Below are 19473 nucleotides of genomic sequence, written 5' to 3'. Positions count from 1 at the left end.
TTCAGCGTGAAAGAAGAGCCATTCTGAAACTTCAATTGAAAATCTCCAACACCTAAGATCTCACATGTATGCCCATTTCCTAGCCTAACATGATCTTTAGTGGTCACATAAGAGGTAAACCACTCCTTGTTTGGAGACACATGAAGTGATGCCCCTGAGTCTATAATCCAGTCACTCAGTGCATTTCCATCAGATGCTGTAAGAAGAGCTGAGTATTACCACTACGTTCGAGAGCAAGTGTTGGCGGGCGACATCGACTTGGTCTACGTCAGCACAGAGGAGCAGATAGCGGATATCTTTACCAAGGCCCTCGGAGATGAGAAGCTTCGACGTTTCCGGACTATGCTTGGACTCTGCGAAATGCAGAGCTCGAGGGGGAGTGTTGAGATGTCGAGCTCTACATCTTGAGCTGTCATCCACTACGGGTCTTGGCCGCTTACGACATTTACTCACTGGCGCGTTAGGTGACCGACACGGAGGATCTCTGCCAGTGATTCTACAGCTGGACTACACTTATAGTACCAGCCTAGTACGCTTCTAGCGAGTTCACACTTAGTGACCGCATGTACATATGTGCTACTTTATAGTTTTAGCACTTAGTCATTTTGTACTCTCTTTTATGTGAGAAGAAGAAGAAGCTTTCCATCTCTGTGTGGTGTGTGCTTGTCTTGTGTAGCTCTCTTGCATACTCATTCTTTACATTCGGTAGTCCAATGCGGTCACAAAATGCAGACAAAGTTATCCTAGTCGACAAGGTTTTAGGGAGAGAATGTTTTGGTTACTCGCCAGGATATACTGGGGGCCGTGCAATATATTACTACAGATACACAGCAATGGCATTATCTTTAGGGAAAGAAAACCCTACTAAACTCTTAGAGTATGGCAAACATTTAATGATCAGATACAAGGGCAAGGTTCCAAATGATATTTAGTTGTGGTACATATTGAATTTAATTCTACGGGCATTTGTGGTACATCCGATCATCTAAACTCTAATTCTCTTGTTCCACTAATGATTGGCATATTGCATTGTCTCCCTCCACCTTATTTGACTTTCAAGAGCACTTGAGTTGTTGAATGCATCTACTTGTTTTCTTTTTTGAAGTTGCAAATGTCTGATTGCCTGTATGGTTGCTGAAGAGGCCAATACTTGCTCTTGTTGCATGCGATGAAGGATTTTGCGATAATACCACTGAAATAAGTCCTTTAGACTATTTGCCTTATTTCGAGAGCCTCCATGCTGTGTGTGTCTAAAGTAGGCATTTCTAGCCATGTAATGAGACTTCTCCAAGCCCTGGGTGTTCCATATACCTGGATTCCCATACTTTTGGATGAAGTATGGCAAATGATTAAAAATAATCTGCTGCAAAACAAGAAATTTATTTAGAAATTTAAACACAAACTTAGTTCTTTGACTATCTGAGGTGCTTTGAATTTACCATGTAATGAGTGATTTGAGTGTCAATCCATGCTATCTTGAAGGATTTTTTTAGTAGTAGCTGAAGGTTCTGTTTAAACTTGCTGAGATTATCTTGCGACCAATCATCATTCTCACACATTTGAAATAACGTGCCAATGGAACGCCACACATCACCCTTTGCATTGCAAGTTGTTGGCTCTTGGTCTTTCACTGCTAAATGAAGTTTTTTCCAGTGCATATACTCACCTTTGCTAATGTAGGTAGAATGATATACTCTCCCTTGCTTTGTTAACTTCACATCTTTTATACCTTGAGGTTTAGATAGAAAATGGCGTGCCTTGACCCCACCTAAGGATGGTTTGCAGGGTATATGTTTCTCATTGGTTGACCTTTTTTCGTCCCGCTGGATTTTCACATTGCCCCCATGTAGACCAATATCTGACAAAAATAGTTCCAAAGCCTCTAGAGCGACATGTCGTTCAGCTGACCTTTTTATTTTCCAAGCAAACCCAATGTACAGATATACCAACTTCTCTACAATTCGACAAAGACCATGCATTGTACAATTAAAGTCTTGATTGTGACGAGTAGGAGCCTTTCTCCACCACTTTGGGTCCATCACCTTTGTAGGCTCCATGCAATACAAGCATGGAGACTTTGCCATGGCACCCATTCCACATTTATACATACACTTCAGTGTTTTGAGGTCACCCGCAAGATGCCATTGAACTTGAAAGTCTCCTCTCCCATCTACAGCCAGTACCTCTCCTCGATTCATTTACCTATCAATGATATCTAGAATAGGGGGTTTGATGGAACACCCAAAATAAAATGTCATAGTCTTCTTTCTTTACTTGCAATATTAATCCTTATGAGATACGAAAAATAAATCTAAAATCTAGGTACAATAAAGGGCTTGCTAGAGCTGCAAAATTAGAAATAACTAGATTACTTGAAATGCACCAAGCCACCACATGTTTGTTTCTGATTGAATACTGAAGTATAAAGGATCATCAGTGGGACATTTGGAAAGAGTCTATTCATTAATGTGATCGTAACGCGCTCTAGCTTCTTCTCTTTAAGAGTCTCTCACTCATCTAGCTTCAAAACAAAATGTAGAATGCCAACTATCTCTTTGAATGTGATATTGTAGAACTCTACCACTCTAGTTTGCAACAAAGTCAGGTCCATGAAGATATTGTTGTACTCATCTAAGTGACAGTAGTTCTCTGTGAGCTATAAATATCTTGAATATGAAATGGACATCCAATGAAGTCGGTATGTTCATTATTGAGCTGGAGTCTTTCCCTCCAAACACTTGCAGCTATTGGTAAAAGATTAGACTTTATTCCCTTCTTCACAAACATGGAAGAGATAGACTGTTTGAATAGCTGAGTAACCTGTTTTACTAACGCCAAGGGAGTCCAATGTACCCTGTATTTGCTTGGTAGGCACTGCATTCTTTGAAATGAATCTGTCAACGACATCCCGCTACAAAACCTTAAACTTTTTGCCATGCATTATATTCTTTGCAAGACCACTAGTTATCAATGGCTTTAATTACTTTCCTGCATTGGCCTTCGGGTCTATGTTTTCTTTGTCTGGATAGATAGAATTTCTACAAAGAAAGCATAACTAACATAAGCAAAAACTTAGATTAGTTTAAATTAATTAGATAGTTTACAATGCTCACCTCAATGCTTGGATTCTTTTCTTAAGTCCGCTAGAGCCTACCTTCAACGTTTCAAGATTCCATAGTTTCTTCTTTCACACACGAGCGCCTAACGTTGTCTCTTTGTTTTGTAATGTTCGTACCTTTGTTCGCAAGACCTGTGATTCTTGTGTGTGCTGCATTAAAGTCTTTTGGTTCTCATAATGCAAGTTAGAAAGTCTCTGGATCTCATATGCTTCGTGCTTCACCATGTCTTTATAAGTTTCTGATTGGTTTTTTAGAGCTTTACAGTAGCCAAGCAATCCATTCTCTCCATTACTTGCAAAGGTCAATAAGTTAGTGGGATTTGCAAATGCAGGGAAAGCATTGGTCATGGAATTCAATGGATAGAGTGAGCCTTTTGTCCAAATATCTAAGTATTTTGCTCCCTCTGCTCTGAGTCTCTCTGTCATGATTGATGTCACTTTGATGTTAGTTTTGCCTCGCTTACACAGTGGCGTATATTGGGGATTCAGGTCAATGTGTAGATGATAGAGGGGTATTTTAAGGAGGACATTTGTGGGGGTGGAAGAAGAAGCCATGTATGCAACAGTGCAAGAAAGGGAGGATTTCTTTGAGGTCAGTGCACAAACAATGAGAGAGTAAGGAGAGAGCAGGTTTGGAAGGATACGTCTGTTTTCCTTTAGTCATACATTCCATGTACAGGAAACTCCCTCCAATTCTACGATGTTTATTAAATGCAATTGAAAACAATTTATCCTTCAATCATCATGGTTGTTATGATAAGTCAAAATTCTATTTTTCTTAGAAGGCCCTCCAAATGACCTCCAAAATTTCCTAATGCACGAGGGACAGACTCGAGAGAGGTGAACAAATCACGGTATGAGGTAATGTGCTTTGTAGCACCATTGTTAAAATACCACACATGTGAATCTGTAGCGACTGACATGCATGCATCATGGACAACAGGATTATAGATACACTCTGCACTAAAATCCCATTCTGCATCATCATCAGCATCATAGTCTCCTTTCACAAAAGACTCAACAATAGCTGAATTTGTAGTTGAACCAGCATTTGCAGGGGAACCACTCTCTTTCCTCTTAGCCTCTTTGGCCTTCAACTTAGGACACTGCTTGATCAAGTGATCATTAGCTTTACAATAATGACAATGCATCTTCTTTTTGCCCTTATCACCATAATTTCCAAAAAAATTGTGCATGTATGTCGCACGTGTCAATGCAAGGAACTTGCCGATACACCTTGTGCGAGCCACAAATGGCTCCAAGCACACAACAAGCCTAAACTAGTAAGCTCAAAGATGGCGATGGTGTGTCACTCACCGCTCTACGCTTCCTGTCGTGGAGGATTCCTCGCCGCAAAGAAGAGGGAGACGCCGCTACGCCGCGCTCAACCGCCTCGCCGCCGTCGTGCCGCCGCAATGCTCGATCGCACTCTCTCTCTCTCTCTCTCTCTCTCTCTGATGCATACACACACACACACAAGGAGATGAAGAAGAAGAAGATGGAGATGGAGCAAGAGCACTCTTCAATTGCACAAATGAGAGAATGAGTGAATTTTAGGTTTAGTTGACTTTTATATGAGCTCGCCCCATTCACACTTGCGCGCCCATGCTTAGCCAACTAATCCCTTGAATATTCCAATTAGAGTGCGCCTCTCATCGGCGAGTACTCTTACCCTTTTCCTATTGGACCGACAAGCCCGGTACCTGACTCTACCAAATAAATAATACAATGTCCGTCGTAGGTGATAGGAATGTGCGTGAGGGTTAACATGTCCCCCTTCCTGATGTAGATTCTGTCCTTAGAAGCTATTGAGTTGAAGCTCGTTCGTCGAGGTGGAAGAGCTTTTGAGATGAATGTCCTTAGCCTCCTTCAGTCACTGCAAAATCAAACAACATTGGCACAATAATTGCATTCTCATAAGCAATTAAAAAGCATATGCAGTTGTAGGCAGACAATTTGATTGGTAAAAAAATTTTAAACCATTTGTCAGCAATAAACATTAAATTACAATATAATCAAATGCATAAACAGCTGTAAAGGTAGAAAATTAAACAAGTCTGGGGTCACTAATTTAACGATCGAAAGGCACTAAAGATCGACTATTAATACCATGGGTAAGCTTCTTAATTTTCTCTGGTCAATTAAGTTGTTTAATCGCGAGAGCCAAGTATTTCATGTTCAAGGGCTGACTAGAGGCTATACCTAGAAGACCTTGTAGTTAAGCTACGATAAAAGGAATTTCTCATGAAATCATTGCCTGACTTATTTCCTTTTCTTTGACCCCCCAAAGTTTTTTCACAATGATTCAATTTTGAGGTGTGTGCTTATTTTGTATGTCTTGGGTTTTTTGCTTTTCAAGGAAAAGCGCCCACACTGGGAACCTCTAGGGCTCTAGTACCATAGGCGATACACGTGAGTGAAGTACAAAATCAAGCTGAGATTTCTCTTCCAACTTAAGATTTTACATTGTGGCACTTGATTTTTTTGTTTGTTCGTTTTGAGCATTTTAATTTTGTAACTTTGGGGGGTCATATAACACTGTTACCCTCCCCAAGCTCATCACACTAGTAAACTTCCTCTATAATACTTAAGCTAAAGGTCAATAGGGACTAAGCCCACTAGAAAGCCCTAGTACATGTTACACAATGCTGCCTAAATCGGATAAAGAACTTAAGTAACCATTAATTATTATGAAGGCATTCCCCATGGTATTAAGAGAAGATCTTTAACGCCTAGCTTGGTCAAACTACCTTAGTCGGACGGCTTGATTTTTAAGCTTAGACAAGTGATTATGACAAAAATTACATTGAGTTAAATGTTTGATACTAAGCAAATGTGCTGAATATTATGCTACCAATCACAATTAAAGCAGACAAACATAGATGCAAAAAAGATAAGGGGCCATGATAATGGACAAGAAACACCTGTTTGCGTTGATAGTTGCGCTTGATTTGAAGTGTGAACGAGAGAAAGATCCCATGAAGGTCCAAATCCTAACAACAGCAACACGTTCCTGTACACACTAAGAAACACAAAGAATACCTCTAGGAGTCACATCAGTGGGAAAAAGGAACTTTGCTAATCACTCAACTCTAAAACAGACACACTCCTATTGTACTAATCCTACCTACCCTCCATCACGTGAGTGATGAAGATCAAAGGTGTTTTATGGCATAGGTTTCTGTTTCAGTGTACCGGATGCGAATGTGTAGGTTCGAGTCAATGTTTTGACTTTTATTGTGCATACTCGTTTGCTATTTGCTCTTCATCTTTTTTTTTTTTTTTGTGTGAGTATAAGGCTTTATATGTACATTCCCTAAGATGGGGAGATTGAGAGGTCAGGGAGGAAGGTTGAGAGGGGAGTGAGTGAATGATGACTATCAGCAAACACTCCCCCCTTCCTTGGGTAGATCATATCGTTTGAAATGTGCTCGTCACCCTTTGAAACCAATTGTTCCAGTTGGTAATAGGTGAGGATTTTTGCCATTAGTTTTCTATTACCTTAGGTGCCTCATCGAGTTGCAAGGGTGGCAAGGTACTCTCCCAGGATCGAGCTTGAAGTGGTTCATCATTTGATTCTTGAACACTGGGAGGTGTGGATTCCTTTGTAGCTTTATGGAGGTCCACTATTGTAGGTGGGGCTGTGGAGAAGCTTTTACCTCTATGGATGCATTACATCCCCCCTGTTAAGTATGGAGCCTGATTTACCCTTGTAATTTTCTGTGGTAAAAGCGCACATTTGTAAGGCCCCCATTATGAGGAGAAGCCATCGTGCGTGAAGGAAAATCACTCACCGGAAACCAAAATTTTCACGGACAAGAATCAGGGGCAACTTTAAAGGCCTCGGGGGCGGAGGCCCCCGAGACTTTTCCCCCCCCGGAATATTCTTTTTCGCCGGAATATTATGGCCGGACGGCGGTCGGAAAGTGGTCGGAAAACAACCGGTCGGTTGGCCGGTGGCCGGTAGTCAATGGCCGATGGCCGGTGGTCGGAAGTCAATGGCCGGTGGCTGGTGGTCGGAAGTCAATGGCTGGTGGCCGGTGGCCGAATTCAATGGCCGGTGGCCGAATTCAAAAGCGGACTTGTCTTCTCAAGGGCGGCCACTTATGGGCGGATTGGAGGGTCCGATTTGGACTTATTCGCACAAGGGCGGCTACACATGGCTGTCTCTCATAAGAGAGGGCAGCCCTTTTGGCCTATAAAAGGAGGCCATTTCTACACACATTTCATAGTGTGAAGTTGATGCAACAAGGTGAGTGTGAGGTGGTGAGAGTGAAGCAAGGCGGGAGCTCCACTAAGGGTATAATCCCTTTGTAAACTACTTCTTGTTTTGAAGTACTAAAGCCATTGAGTGGCTGCTTTCCCGTGGACGTAGCCCACATTGGGTGAACCACGTATATCGTGTGTACTCTCTCTCTCTCTCTCTCTCTCTACTCTATAATCTCGTGTATATAAATCTGTCTCTCTCCATTAAGTAATCTACTCAATTATCTATTTAGCTACGTCTTATTTCCTAACAACTGGTATCAGAGCAAGGTTTGCTCGTAGCTAAATTATCTCAAGGAAAGGATTCCTTGAATTGAGTAGGAGTTATGGCGGAGGAAGGGAAGCTCAAGAGTGAGAAGTTCAACGGCAAAAACTACCAACATTGGAAGATGCAGATTGAAAACTATCTCTACCAGAAGGACCTCTATTTGCCACTAGGCGGTCTTGCGAAGAAGCCCGCAACAATGGCAGATGAAGCATGGATTGTCCTTGATCGAAAGGCACTGGGAACAATCCGGTTAAGCTTGGCGTCAACGGTGGCCTTCAATGTTTCGGAGATGAAGACCACGGAGGACTTGATGAAGTCACTTGACGACTTCTACGAGAAACCATCGGCATCCAATAAGGTATTTCTTATGAAGCGCTTGTTCAATCTAAAGATGGCAGAGAATGGTTCAGTTGCAGAACACCTAAATGACTTTAACACAAACATAAGTCAACTTCGATCAGTGAAAATCAATTTCGATGATGAAGTGCGAGCTCTCCTTATACTATCATCTCTACCGGATAGTTGGGACAGCCTTGTGATGGCTGTAAGTAATTCTATCTCTGGCACAAATACTCTTAAGTTTGATGATGTTGTGGGTGTTCTCCTAAGCGAGGAAATGCGAAGGAGAAGCACAGGAGAATCATCAAGTGCTGCACTATCAGTGGAAACAAGAGGAAGGCTTAAGGAGAGGTTCAAAAAACAAAAGGGTCGTGATCGCTCAAGGCAGAGCAAGTCACGCACAAAGTCAGTTCTTGAATGTTGGAACTGCGGCAAGAAGGGCCACGTCAAGAAGGATTGCTGGTCCAAGAAGAAGAAGGAGACAGAGTCTCAAGACAACAAGCCAACATCGGAGGCCAATGTGGCAGGTAAAGTAGAGCAAGATGCTCTAATTCTCTCATTAGACAATGTGTCTAATTCCTGGATAGTAGATTCCGGGGCTTCATTCCATGCGACACCACACAAGCAACATTTCCAAGACTACACCAAAGGTAATTTTGGGTATGTATACTTGGGAGATGATGAAGCTTGTGAGATTGTCGGCAAAGGTACAATTTTTGTCAAAACTGCTAACGGAAATGAATGGAAGCTTAAAGATGTTAGGCATGTTCCTTCTCTTCGCAAAAATTTGATCTCTACAGGACAATTGGACGATGAAGGTCACAACATTGCATTCAGAAACAAACGGTGGAAGATCTCAAAGGGATCTTTGGTGGTTGCCAAGGGTGAAAAAGTCGGTACACTTTACTTGTGTACTGTTAGCACGCAACCTTCAGCTTGTGCAGCAACTACAGAAGTTGACAGTGCAGTGTGGCACTACCGACTTGGGCATATGAGTGCCAAAGGAATGCAAATCCTTCAAACAAAGAAGCTTCTACCAGGTTTGAAAGAAGTGGACTTAGAGTTCTGTGAAGATTGTGTTTATGGTAAACAAAAGAGGGTAAAATTTCACAAATCAGGAAATGAAAGAAAAAATAAAAAACTTGAGTTGGTTCATTCTGATGTTTGGGGTCCTGCAAGTACACCATCACTTGGTGGCTCATTGTACTATGTAACATTCATAGACGATGCGACTAGAAAAACATGGGTTTATGTCATGAAGAATAAATGCGACGTATTTTCCATATTTCAAAGGTGGAAAGCCTTTGTGGAGAATGAAATAGGTACCAAGGTTAAATGCCTCAGATCCGACAATGGAGGCGAATATTGCAGCCAAGCTTTTGAAAGCTTTTGTGCTAGCAATGGCATTCGGAGGCAAAGGACAACCCCAAGGACACCTCAACAAAATGGGATTTCGGAAAGGATGAACAAGACAATCATGGAACGAGCACGAAGCATGCGGCTACATGCAGGCCTACCGCTTGAGCTTTGGGTGGAAGCTGTAAGTACGTCTGTGTACTTAATCAATCGGTCACCCTCAACGGCATTTGATGGGGGAGTTCCAGAAGAGGCATGGACAGGTAAACCGGTGAATTATGCATTTCTCAAAGTGTTTGGGTGTGAGGCTTTCATGCACATAGATAGAAGCCTAAGATCAAAGTTAGATGCAAAGTCCAAAAAGTGTTTCTTCATTGGCTATGGAGAAGGAGACTTTGGGTATCGCCTATGGAATCCTGAAGATGGTAAAATCTTAAGGAGTAGGGATGTAATTTTTAACGAACAAAATATGTACAAAGATTACTTGGAAAGAAAACAAACAAAAGAAACAGGTGATGAGTACATGGAGCTTGAGGACGGTGAAGACTCAAGGACTGCAAATGGTGACAATGTGCAACAACGTCAACCAAATGAGGAGCCTCAACCTATTCCCCGAAGATCTACAAGAGCAAGTAGACCTCCAGAAAGGTTTGTTCCTTCCTTCAACCATCTCTTGATCTCAGATTCTGGAGAGCCGGAATCATATGAAGAAGCTATGCAACATGAATCCAAAGAAGAATGGACGAAGAGCATGCAAGTGAAGATGGACTCACTACATCGCAACCAAACATGGGAGTTGGTTGAGTTGCCTAAAGGTAAGCGGGCACTTCAAAACAAATGGGTGTACAAGCTAAAGGAAGAAGAAGGTGCGAAGAAAAGGTACAAGTCTAGGCTTGTGGTAAAAGGTTTTTCTCAAAAGAAAGGTATTGACTTCAATGAAATATTTTCTCCTGTTGTAAAAATGAACTCAATTAGGCTTGTCTTAAGCCTTGTGGCTGCTCATGATCTAAATCTCGAGCAAATGGATGTAAATACGGAATTCCCTCACGGTGACTTAGAGGAGGAAATCTACATGCTTCAACCAAAGGGGTATGAAGTAAAAGGTAAGGAGAAAATGGTTTGCAGATTAAAGAAGAGCTTGTATGGTTTAAAGCAAGCATCAAGACAATGGTACTTGAAGTTTGATCGATGGATGTTGGATCATGGATTCACAAGATGCAACTCGGATCACTGCGTCTACACGGAGAATTTGGGAGATGAGAAATTCATCATCCTAATGTTGTATGTTGATGACATGTTGATTGCAAGTGCTAACATGCAGGACATCAAAGACCTAAAAGAGGAGCTGTCCAAATCTTTTTCAATGAAAGATTTAGGTGCTGCAAAGAGGATACTTGGTATGAAAATATCAAGGGACAGGACGAAGAAGACAATAAAGCTATCTCAAGAAGATTACATCAAGAAGGTACTAGAAAGGTTTGCAATGCAAAATGCAAAACCAGTTTCTACACCTTTGGCTGGTCATTTTAAACTAACGAAGGATATGTGTCCAAAGACACAAGAGGAGATAGCCTATATGTCTAAAGTTCCATATGCTGCAGCGGTAGGTTCTCTAATGTATGCTATGGTCTGGACAAGGCCAGACATTGCACATGCAGTGGGAGTTGTGAGTAGGTTCATGGACAACCCAGGTAAAGAGCATTGGCAAGCTGTGAAGTGGATACTTAGGTATCTAAAAGAGACAACAACAAATGCTTTGTATTTTGGAGGAACTGATATTTTTCTAGAAGGGTATGCTGATGCAGATATGGCAGGTGACAAAGATACTCGAAGGAGCACTACTGGCTATGTGTTCACGGTTGGAGGCACAGTAGTAAGCTGGGCTTCAAAGCTGCAGAAAGTGGTTTCACTTTCTACCACGGAAGCAGAGTATGTAGCAATGACGGAGGCAAGCAAAGAAATTCTGTGGCTTCACAGATTCTTAGAAGAGCTTGGATTCAAACAAGACAATTGTGTCTTGTACAGTGATAGCCAAAGCGCTATCCATCTTGCGAAGAACTCAGCATTTCATTCAAGGACAAAGCACATTGAGGTAAGATATCACTTCATACGCACTCTTTTGGAAGAGGGACAACTAAAGCTAGGAAAGGTGCATACAAGTGAAAATCCCGCAGACATGTTTACAAAGGTGGTCAACAAGAAGAAGTTGAGCTTTTGCTCATCTTCAATCGGCATTCAAGGATAAGAAGCCAGAATGGAAAGCAGTCACAGGTTTGGTTTGGAGATCAGTCTCCAAGTAGGAGATTGTTAAGTATGGAGCCTGATTTACCCTTGTAATTTTCTGTGGTAAAAGTGCACATTTGTAAGGCCCCCATTATGAGGAGAAGCCATCGTGAGTGAAGGAAAATCACTCACCGGAAACCAAAATTTTCACGGACAAGAATCAGGGGCAACTTTAAAGGCCTCGGGGGCGGAGGCCCCCGAGACTTTTTTTTCGCCGGAATATTCTTTTTCGCCGGAATATTATGGCTGGCTGGCGGCCGAAAAGTGGTCGGAAAACAATCGGTCGGTTGGCCGGTGGCCGGTAGTCAATGGCCGATGGCCGGTGGTCGGAAGTCAATGGCCGCGGTGGCCGGTGGTCGGAAGTCAATGGCTGGTGGCTGATGGCTGAATTCAATGGCCGGTGGCCGAATTCAAAAGCGGACTTGTCTTCTCAAGGGCGGCCACTTATGGGCAGATTGGAGGGTCCGATTTGGACTTATTCGCACAAGGGCGGCTACACATGGCTGTCTCTCATAAGAGAGGGCATCCCTTTTGGCCTATAAAAGGAGGCCATTTCTACACACATTTCATAGTGTGAAGTTGATGCAACAAGGTGTGTGTGAGGTGGTGAGAGTGAAGCAAGGCAGGAGCTCCATTAAGGGTATAATCCCTTTGTAAACTACTTCTTGTTTTGAAGTACTAAAGCCATTGAGTGGCTGCTTTCCCGTGGACGTAGCCCACATTGGGTGAACCACGTATATCGTGTGTACTCTCTCTCTCTCTACTCTATAATCTCGTGTATATAAATCTCTCTCTCTCCATTAAGTAATCTACTCAATTATCTATTTAGCTATGTCTTATTTCCTAACACCCCCTTCCTGAGCTAGGTGGAACAAATTGTTCTTTCTTCAGTACCCAAACTAGCTCTGGAGCATGTGTGTAGCATTTTGTGATTTTTTTCTTTCCACGATCGTCAATTTGTTTTGGAGCTACAGGATTAGGCTCACATGGGTCAGGTGACAGGTTAGAACACAATCTACGTTTTGGCACCCAGATTTGATCATTTTCTTGATAGTAGTCTTGGGCTTCCAATAGTCGTTTAGGAATCCACCGCCACGTTTCCTTACATTTCTTGGAGCGAGTGGGACGTTTCTTACAAGGCGCCAAAAATGTGGGCTTCTGGTTTTTAGCATCAACCATGGTCGCTAAAGAAGATTTATGGACCCACTTGTATGTTTTCTTTGTTATATGGGGATGGGTCTTGTGTGTCACAAGCTTTATTTTAGCTACATTAGTTGAAGCTCTAGAGACTTGGGCTATGGGGACATATGATTCAACCTCTTGGACATGCAATGTTTTGGGTTTTATTTCCTTAAGAGGTAATATCTCAGGGACTATGGCTTGAGTGGCAGGGCTAAGAGTTGGTCTCTGTGTTGTGACACCCCCTGTCCCCCAATCAATAGTGTATTTGGTGGCTATCATCCACGTGCATCCTAGGTTTATATTACCCTCCATAGTTCCAATAGGCATGACCAAAAAGTCTTGAGCTACAACCCCATTGTCATAACTGACAGAAGTGTGCCAGATTCCAAAAATCGCAGCTTTTTTCTTGTTGACACCCTTGACTTGGATAATACTCTCAGATAGAGGTGGCTTCCCTAACTGACATCACACCCCATATGATAGCAAATTATATTTAGCACCCGTGTCCAATAAGGCATCATATAGCACTTTTCCATAGGTGTTGTTTAGCTCAATAGGGTATCGTAGAGGTGTGTCAAAGTCCAACCAATCCTCATCGGTTTCAATGTGGAATGCATGTGTGACTCCAAGGTTAGCCTCTCGTTTTTGTCTTATGCGTTGTTGTCGCTCCTTAGCCTCAGCTTGAGCTTCTATCTTCTTCAATTCTGTTTGTGCCTTGGCTGCCTTTCACGTATGGATGGCGCGTAGCTCCTCTTGGCTTAAAGGATCATAGTATTTTTTAAATTTGCTCCCATTGAGGAATCCAATGGTTTCAACTCCATCAAGAGTCTCCATACGAATGGTTCCTTGTGGGGTGATCTCACATACTCTATATGGTCCTTTTCCCGCATATTTCAACTTTTTCTTTTCATTACGCACTCCATACATAAGGACTTTATCACCAACATTGATATCTTTGTTCTTTAGATGACAATCAAACCATTTCTTCCTCCTATCTTTCTCCACAAGTGCATTTTGCACAGCTAATTGCCTCTCTTCATCTAGCCTTTCAAGGATATATAATCTCTCAACTAAGGGGTTACCATCCCAACCTTCTTGAGAAGCTACTCGAAGACTAGGAACGACAAACTCCCATGGCATAACTGCTTCTTGGCCATACACCATCTTGAATGGTGTGCAGTTAATGGAAACTTTGTACGCAGTACGATAAGCCCATAGAGCTGATGTAAGCTTTAAATCCCAATCTGTGCGATGAGCTTCCACCGTTTTGGTCAAGATAGAGATTAAGGTCTTGTTGGTACTCTCAGCTTGGCCATTTGCTTGTGGATAATAAGGTGCGGACTTATGGTGAGCTATCATAAAGTTGGTAGTGAGTTCTTTTATTACTCCATTTATAAAATGGGTACCATTGTCACTCACAATCTCAAAGGGACAACCAAATCTTGTAATAATGTTCTCAAAGAGAAACTTGGCAGTTGACCTCGCATCAGCCTTATGTGTCGCCTTGGCTTCCGCCCACTTTGTCACATAGTCAGTGGCAACGATAATATATCGAGATTGAGTGCTACGAGTTGTCGGACTAATAGGATCTACAAAGTCCAAACCCCATTTTTCAAATGGTTGAGTCACTTTAACAGGATGTAAGGGCATCCTATCCTTTCGTTGTGTGACCTTGTAACGTTGACATTCATCACATCCTTTTGCAAAAAGTGATGCATCCTTGAATAAGGTAGGCCACCAATAGCCTGATTGCATCACCTTTCTAGTTGTTAGTTCCCCTGAGAAATGCCCTCCGGCTATACCCATGTGGGTTTCTTGCAGTATGTATAAATACTCATCCTCATAGGCACAACGTCTAAGAATATCATCCTTCCCTAGCCTATAGAGAGTTCCTGCAATGAGAGAGTAAGGTTCACATTCTTTTAACAGTTTTCGAGCTATGTCTTTACGAAGCTCTTTGGGAGGAAAACCATTAACTAGAAAGTTCACAATCTTCTCACTCCATTCAGGTATGGTTTCGACTAGGAATAGAGAAGTATCGGGCAACTCATCATCGACTCCAGTAGGGGCTTTACCATTGGGTATGCGAGACAAATGATCCGCCATGACATGTCTTTTACCAAGTCTCACCATAACGGTAAAATCAAACTCAAGGAGAATTAACAACCATCGTGTAATTCTTCTTGTGGAACAAGGTTTATTTACTAGATACAACAAGGCTTGATGATCAACATAGAACACAAACTTGTTGGCCAGAAGGTAGTAGTGAAATTTCTTCACTGCGTAAATCATACCTAAACCTTCTCGCTCTGTAGTGGTGTAGTTTCTCTCGGCATCATTCAATTGATGACTTGCAAAGCTAATGGGGTAGTCCAGTCTATGTTCTCCTGGTTGATCTAGAACACACCCAATAGCAAAGTTTGATGCATCAATATGCACATGGAATATTACATTCCAATCGGGCACTCGTAGAATAGGAGCGCTAGTTAAGGTCTTTTTCAATGACTCATAAGCATAGTCACACTCCGCAGTCCATTGGAACTCAATAAGAAGCTTGTACAAAGGACGAGCTATCTTGGCAAAGTTTAAAATAAACCGTCGGTAATAACCAACATGGCCCATGAACCTTTGAACTCTTTTATAGTTTGTAGGTGGTGGCAATTCAGCAATGGCTTTAATTTTGCTCTCATATGTGGAAATCCCATTTTTGGACACTATATGCCCTAAAATGACTCCATGTTTAACCCAAAATTGGCATTTGAAAGGGTTTAAGGAGATGCGATACAATCTACACTTCTCAAACACTTTTCGTAAGCATGATAGATGTTCTTTCCAAGAGGAATAAACACAAAGGTCATCTAAGAAAGCTTCACAAAACTCCCTCAAATATTCTCTGAAAGCAGTGTTTATTAATCTTTGAAAGGTAGCAGGAGCATTGGTTAAGCCAAAAGCCATAACACAAAATGCGAACACTCCAAATTCGGTTATAAAGGCTGTTTTTAGCTTGGTCCTCCAGCGCAATTGTGATTTGATTGTAGCCAGAGTACCCATCTAAAAAGCTATAAGCTTCCTTCCCTGCAACTCTTTCAAGCACATGTTCTAAATATGGCAAGGGGTAATGGTCCCTCCTAGTGGCGGCATTGACCTTCTTGAGATCCACGCACACTTTGAGTTTCCCATTCTTTTTAGGCACAATCACTATTGGAGACACCCATTCTGAGTGCTCAATAGGGTATATGAATCCGCATTCCACAAGCTTTTCAATCTCTTCTTGAACAATTTTTGCATATTTAGTATTCATTGGGTAGGGTCGTTGCTGAACTGGTTTAGCCATGCTATTCATGGGGATTGTGTGTTTCACCACGGAAGGTGGAACACCTTTCATATCATGATATGTCTAGGAAAATATATCCCTGAATTCCTTGAGAAGTTCTTTAAGTACACATTCCTCAGTTTCGGTCAGATCTTGGGCAATGAAGACAGGTTTAGACTCTTCTCCTGGGTCTGCTAACTCTATTTCCTTGACTATCGCTGGACCGTCATAGACTCCATTGCTCCCATCGATAGGTTTTCTTTGAGCCTTTGTATACACAAACTTACGTTCCTTTGCGGTATAGGATTTGAAATATTTAGGTGCAGGGTGTAAGTCGTGGAGTCCTGTTGTTCTGTGGATTGTGATTTCACTTCCGATTCCTTTTGTTGTTGAGCTAACTCTCGATTTTCTCGTCTCCTTACAGTACGGCTCAACTTTGGCTTCTCTGTAACCTCTAGTTGTGCGATGTCAATGGGTTGTGGACTACACCACATAACACTTTGAAGGTATTCACCCCATTTATCTACTAACTTCGGATGAGCATCACATGCCCCTATATAATTAAGCCATTTTGTGGTAGATTTCTTTTCATTTATTCTAGCACGCACATTTGCTCGATATCGTCACCTCTTATAACTCTTACTCTTCTTGTTTAATTCTCGATTACGACCGATCTCTAGTGAAGAGTCACTAGATGAATCCCTACTTGTGTCTTCTGCTGCTCCCTTGGATAGATTGTCATCTAGGTTACCACTGGGCCCTGAATGGTTTGTCCCCACATTTACACTAAGATTTAACTCAGATTCTTTGTCCTTAGAGTCAATTTCAACTGATGATTCTAACCCCAAATCGTGTAGGCTATAATCTGTGAGGTGCTATTGGTTCCAATGCCAGTCAAGCTTTCATCTTGTAGATCATCAGAAGCTATATGCATTGCTTCTAGCATATTTAAGGATACAAGTGGTGGTATTTCATCCCCCTCAGGTGTTACCAAGGTCGTGCCCCTATTTCCCCAAGTGTCTATGGTTGTTGCTAGGTGGACCCAATCCACATTGTCCTACTCAGTCATCCCAGGTTGTACATCCATATAAGGAGAATCTTCCCCAACATCAGTGTCCGCTTTACACGTGTAGCAATACTGCAATGGGGCCGCCTGTTTCCTAGAGGATGTGCTCGACCCGTCACAAGATCCACTCGAATGATAGAATATTGGAATTGCAAGTAGACATGGTTTTTAGACCAGTCATGCACCATTTTTGCATTGGGCAATCAAATGATCTATGCCACATCAATTACACATGAGTATCGGCATTGTAGACATGCTCGCTTGACTGGTTTGCATTAGTGTGACATTCATTTGTAGCCTAATAGGGAACTCGGCTACACAATGTGGACCTCCACACTCATAGCATTGAAGAGGTGGTCTCTTAGCAGTGTAATTGATATTTTGGCCTCTTGCCGCAAGAGCAGCTACTTGATATATAGGCTTGACTTGTCCCCAATAGTCCTCCATGTAGTATTGTGGAATTTCTTCAAGCACATCCATCCCATAGGAAATATTAGGGTCTATATCTTCCTCACAGCCTTCCGAACAAGCAATAGATGAGTCACAACCCACTTGATTCACAGAAGTGATTCTTGGATGTGGTGGTTGCGGTCCTAGCACTGGAGGTGGTAAGGGTGTTGTTTGGAAAACATTTTGGGCCCTAGGGACCATGTGTTGTGTTGTTTGTTGAAGAGGTGGGGCTGGCATCAATGCAGGCACTCGAGGTGTGTCTGTCCATGCTAAGGTTGGTCTATTGGCCATCGCGCGCTTAAATACTATGCAATCCTTAGCTTGATGACCACACCTCCCACAGGCATTGCAGTTCCCATTGAATTTTACTCAAAAAGTAGGGCATTCACTGGTACTATGCGGTCCATAGCATACTGAGCACCATTGTTGATCCCTTCTTGGATACATATGATTGTTTTGCAGAGCACGATTGTCTCTAAGACTCTCTTGAATAGCCTTGGTGAGATCTTCTAAAGTCATCTCAGATATCTTTGGCTCCTTAGCAATAGGCTTTAGGGTTGTTGGATGATGCCCTGATGCTTGCGAGCTAATAGATTTAGGCTCAACAGACACTCTTTCTCCTTGAATCATTAAATTATCCTCCAATTGGATCGCATTGGTGGTGACTGCTTCCCATGTAGTGATACCTCTAATGACTAGGCCATTGTAGATATCCTCATGTCGTAACCCCCTAATGAATCTATCAAGCAATTGGTTATTGTTGAAGCACTCATTTGGATTACAACGAGAATTCAAATGCTTCAAGCGACTTATAAAGTCTCTCACCGACTCTCCTTCCTCTCGTTGGGCTTTCTGGAGCTGAGAGACTACACCCCAAAGCACTCCCTCTCGTATGTATTCTTTCAAGAACAGTCTCCTAAGAGTAGGGCCAATCATTTTTTCTTCCACCCTTAGGGTTCTATACCAATCCCCTGCCTTCCCACTTAAAGTTAGGCTTAAAGCATTACTCTTATGCAGGTCATTGTGTTCTCCTAGAGAATCGCATATTTGTTCGAACACTTTGATATGATTTCTTACATCCCCGTCTCCACTAAATTTTTGTGTGAGCTTGGCTATTTGTACTGCCTTACTTCTAGGCTCTCTATCAAGCATGTTACGAATATTCTCAGCAATAGATCAACCAATAGCTTGAGCAAATGTTGCCAAGTCACCTAAGTGAGCAGGCACCATGGGTGGAGGCCCTCCAGAGACTACATGTGGAGTAGGTATTGGCATTGGGCTTGGCGCATAGGAAGCCCTTGGGTTCCATGTTGGGTATGATGTTGTGTCATGTGGTGGTCCATATTTCATATGTGTGGACCTCCGCATAGCAGACGTCGGATGTGACATGCTAATGCTAGACGGTATAGTCCCATGGAAATAAGAACTTGGGTGTTGTGGTTGGGGAGCATAGGTAGTTGAAACAATGGGAGGGGTAGGGACTACATGAGTGCGATGACCCATAGGTGCATACGATTGGTACACACATGTAGGTACTATTGCAGGCATTGAGCTACCATGTAGCGGTGCTTTACTAACAAATGAGGTCCATGGTGTGTTTCTCGGCATGCCCATCATTGGGGTAGGCATGGTAGCCATGGTGTCATCAAGGGAAAGATGAGCTAGACTTGGAAAGGTGAAGCTATCACTTGTGGGCTCAGATTTCACTGGGACCCCTGGAGAAACAACACATGGAGGATCCATCGGACTTACCGAGGGAGTCTCCATTTGTGATAAGGTCGGTTGTTTAGCCTTTCCTGTATCCAAGAATCTCATGAGACCCGTTGAAGGCA

At 42.4% G+C, this 19473-nt stretch overlaps 1 protein-coding gene across 1 annotated transcript; it reads right to left on the bottom strand.

The window, feature by feature from the left end:
* Positions 1 to 1009: 1009 nt before the first annotated feature.
* Positions 1010 to 2907, bottom strand: LOC147445293 (uncharacterized). The gene is made up of 3 exons (XM_086524565.1): positions 2834 to 2907; positions 1440 to 1908; positions 1010 to 1363 (listed from the first exon to the last, which is right to left on the bottom strand). Exons 1-3 carry the CDS (start codon positions 2905 to 2907, stop codon positions 1010 to 1012), a joined length of 897 nt encoding a protein of 298 aa, XP_086380691.1.
* Between the last annotated feature and the right edge of the window lie 16566 nt (positions 2908 to 19473).

This window comes from Adiantum capillus-veneris, chromosome 12 (genome assembly GCF_014529385.1).
Source record: "Adiantum capillus-veneris isolate H3 chromosome 12, ASM1452938v2, whole genome shotgun sequence".
Taxonomy (NCBI): domain Eukaryota; kingdom Viridiplantae; phylum Streptophyta; class Polypodiopsida; order Polypodiales; family Pteridaceae; genus Adiantum; species Adiantum capillus-veneris.
Note: the sequence above shows the minus strand (reverse complement) of the source record. Positions and strands in the feature narration are given on the sequence as shown.

Bases quoted from the DNA above. Each gene is read 5' to 3' on its own strand.
- LOC147445293 (XM_086524565.1), bottom strand. From the start codon at position 2,907: ATGTCGTTGACAGATTCATTTCAAAGAATGCAGTGCCTACCAAGCAAA. The intron at 1,909-2,833 runs GTTAGTAAAACA...GAAAATAAAAAG, and splicing joins GTACATTGGACTCCCTTGGC to GTCAGCTGAACGACATGTCG. The intron at 1,364-1,439 runs GTAAATTCAAAG...CTTGTTTTGCAG, and splicing joins CTCAAATCACTCATTACATG to CAGATTATTTTTAATCATTT.